The sequence below is a fragment of the Pteropus vampyrus genome, unplaced genomic scaffold (genome assembly GCF_000151845.1).
Source record: "Pteropus vampyrus isolate Shadow unplaced genomic scaffold, Pvam_2.0 Scaffold158, whole genome shotgun sequence".
NCBI lineage: Eukaryota > Metazoa > Chordata > Mammalia > Chiroptera > Pteropodidae > Pteropus > Pteropus vampyrus.
The window spans coordinates 2,182,689-2,186,380 of NW_011888939.1; the positions used below are offsets into that span (position 1 = coordinate 2,182,689).

At 56.6% G+C, this 3,692-nt stretch overlaps 1 protein-coding gene across 1 annotated transcript in view; it reads right to left on the reverse strand.

The window, feature by feature from the left end:
• The window catches only part of ASS1 (argininosuccinate synthase 1), a 46,907-nt gene that overhangs the window by 7,782 nt on the left and 35,433 nt on the right, over window positions 1–3,692 (reverse strand). Inside the window, exon 12 of the mRNA XM_011370041.2 lies at window positions 353–484. Coding sequence (XP_011368343.1) covers window positions 353–484 — 132 coding nt within the window. The remainder of the gene's footprint in view (window positions 1–352; window positions 485–3,692) is intronic.

The following is a 3,692-nucleotide window of genomic DNA, read 5'->3' on the forward strand; positions in this document are numbered from 1 at the left end:
CTCTCCCAGGAAAGTTGGGAGGACAGCTCGTGTGTGTCCCCACGCAGCGCCTGGCCCTGCTGAATAAAGGCTGGCTGCCTCGGGGATGACCCGTGACGCACCTTGGCCAGGCTGGAGTCATACAGATTGCAGGTGGGGCAGGGACGGCCGACCCCCGTAGGGACTGGCGCGTGTCCCTTGACAGCGTGTGAACAGGGCAGGTGTCTGCGTCCCCTCCTTGCCCTCTCATCCCCTTCAACCTGCATCTTTCAGGATCTGGCGGTGGGGGCGGTGGGGGGTGGGATCAGGGGCGGGACCGGGGGAGGGTGCTGGTTGGTTAGGAAGGGGCGGGGGGCGGCAGCGGCCTACGCACCGGTGTACACCAGCTCTGCGAATTTCAAGCCCAGGCCTTGTTTGATTTTGCGCACTTCCCGATCCATGGTGAAGGTCTCGATGTCTAAATGAACGTGGTAAAGGATCGTCCCCGCTGGGGTCTCGTAGATACCTAGCCATTTTTCCAGGCAGGGGGAACGGGAGAAAAAAGAGAGAAACACATGAGACCCAAACTGTCAGCAAATGACAAAAAAAAAAAAAAATAATAATAATGACTCGTCTGACAGGAGACAAGCCGGTCGGACCCATTCACTCCCAGCTTGCTGCAAAATGCATCTGTCATTATGTTCATGCTGGGGCCACGACAGTCCACTCTGCGGCTTGTGGAGAAAATGTCTGGATGCCCCCCTTTGAAGAGGCCCGCAGACGCTGGAAAATGACAGGGTTCAGAGCCGCTCCCCCTCCTCCGCGACGCGTGCCCACCGGCCCGCGGCTGAAAACCTGTAATTAAACCGACTACGGTGGAGCCCAGGGCCCCAAATATCCCTTCTTCCCTTCCACTGGGGAGCCGGGGGAGGGGACGGCTGTGCACACACAAGCACATACGTGTGTACACGTGTGTACACGGGTGCACACACACGCTGCCTTCAGCGGTGGCTCCTCCGTAGCCGTGCCTCTGCAGAGAAATCCCGATCACCGAGGTGGAGGGCTCGCCATCACCTGCGCCGACCCCACTGCACAGGTGGGGACATCAAGGCCCTGAGGAGCGTGCCCCCGGTGGAGCTGGGACCTGACCCCAGGCCCTGACCAGTGTCATCTGCTGCGCTGTGGGTGAGCGGGCGCTGGGGGCCCAAACCCACGGTTTTGCTAAGTACCCTCCCCATCGCCTCAGGCTCAGTTCCTCTATTTGCTAACCAACCTGCTCGGACCAGATGGGAGGAAGCAGACCTGGGAGGAAGGTGTGATGAGCGGCGCCACACTTGAGGACGCTGAGGCACCAAGAGGTGGGATCTCCATGCACACGTGGCCAGACGTCCTCTTGGCCACGCGGTGAGGTCTCTCAAATAAAGTTCAGATGAGCATGTCACCTGACCTGGACACACCTGCCCCGTGTTCGCTGTCAACACGGAGGAGGGGTAATAACTATCCCGAAAGGCTCCCCTCTTCCCACCACGTAACATTACAGCATTAAAGGAGCAAGTTTGCAGTTATCCTGAGACTGTACCACCATCTTTCCACACTGGCTGCTTAAAAAAAAAAAAAAAAAGGATTTTACACCCATGTCCGTGGAAACATCATTCACAACAGCCAAAAGGCGGACGCAGCTAAAATGCCGATCAACGGATGATAGATAAACAAAATGTGGTGTATATATATATCGTGGAATATTATTTAGCCTTAAAAAGGGAGGAAATTCTGACACATGCTACAACGTGGAAGAACCTGGAGGCCATCGCACTACGTGACATAAGCCAGCCATCAAGGGACAAATACTGCACCGTCCCATGTAGATGAGGTCCCCAGAGGAGATACATTCACAGAGACAGGAAGGAGGATGGTGGGTGCCAGGGCCTGGGGAGAGGGGAGTGGGGGCAGGGTTTCGGTTTGGGAAGATGAGAAGTTCTGGAGGTGGACGGTGGGGATGGCGGCATGACCGTGCGCGTGGACTCGGCAGAGCTGGTCCAGCATGCCCATTTTACAGATGGGGAGGCTGAGGCCCCGGGAGGGAAATGAGCTTCCCAAGATGCATGGGACCAGCATCTGGGCCTCCCATCGCTGCTCTAGGCTGCAGTGTTCACTGGGACATGAAAGGGAATATGCAGGTCGAGGGGCTACGGCTGGGAGGAAGGGCCTGGGTTCTCCCTGTGGCTCGGAGTTACCTGGTCTCGGGAGACACACGTGTCAAAAGGATCAGGTGCTGATGTGACTGCGATGTGCCATGGAAGAGCCATGTCCTGTTTCACCAGTGTGGCCCTGGCTGTTCTGAATCCAGCCGTGACCTTGGCCTCCCCAGCAGGAAAACACCCGTGAACCCGAGCATACGCGAGAGGCCCCAGCCTCAACTCCCTGGGGGGCCCCTCGGGCCTTCGCGCTGCCTCATTTTTACTCTAACGGCTCTGTTTCTGCAGCGTGGCTCAGAGACACAGCACAGAAGGGGCTGAGAAAAGCCAGTGCTGACGGCATAAGGGTGGGGGACACGGAAGACCTACGAAAACAAACAGGAACTCAGCACTGGAGTTGGGCTACTCTTTGGGGACAGCATGGCACCACAAACGAGTGGCTCCCAGTGGCCCCAGGCCACTGAGAAAGGCCCGACTGGTCGGCAGGCTGTTCACAAAGACAGACCCGTGCAGGACGTTTGGAAATATCTGCCTCGAAAACGGCAAAAATAACCACAATGTTAGAGGGGTAAGTTTTCAGTTATCCTGGAAATTGTCACCAAGAGTAAAGTAATTTCTCAGGAGTCAACTAAAGCAAGATAATGACTAAGGCCCACTGGTGTTCTTATCCTGGCGCATACTGGGAATTCCATATTTATTGCATTGGAAATGGGCCTTCTGATTGTTAGTTTTGCCACATTTTGGAAAAGCCTGGAAACTTTCAAAGCCTGTCCTCGTACTGGCGTAGACGGCAGCGGCGGCGTCATCCCGGGCAAACCAACGGTGGGGAACCGGGCGGCTTCCGTGCTCTCCTGTCTTTGGCTGAGCCAGCTGTGGGGCTTGGTCCACTGTATTTGCAGGACCAGGGCTGGGGGTCAGAAGTCCCACACAACGTACACCTTTACACGGAGTGCCCAGCTTCCCCGCCTGACCTGGGCTGGCCTCAGCCTCCTCTGAGCCCCAGGCAACCCGTCTGGAATTTGAGAAGATTGGAACTGTCTGCTGCCCTTCCCTCTAACCTCCACCTGCCTGAAGGCAACGTCTCAGACACACGCCCCAAGGTGTGGCCTACATAGGGGTGATCCTGTCTCCAGAACACGGCGGCCACCCCCCCCCACCTCCTACATTGTCCAGAAACAGAACAATACTGGTGGTGTGCAGGGTTCGAGGAAGACACCCATACTTCTCCACGAGGAAGGGCTGTGACATGCCCAACGGCACCCCAACCCGCTCCTGGTCCATCATAGCTGTTCTCCGGGAACAGAGCAGGGTGCCTGGTGGGCAGAGCCAGCCCCTCCTGAGCCCGCAGAACCAGCCTTGGGGCTGTCAACCCTCCGAGGCAGCTGCAGGAAGAGCCGTGGGCCAAGAAGAAAAGCTGCAGCCATGAAACACGCCGGTACAATTAATATTCCCGCTCATTCTCTTAGAAGGTGTTAAAGTTAATTGTGACTGATCAAAAAGCTTGTTTTCAGGCTGCTGCTGTCGTGTGTGTGTGTGTGT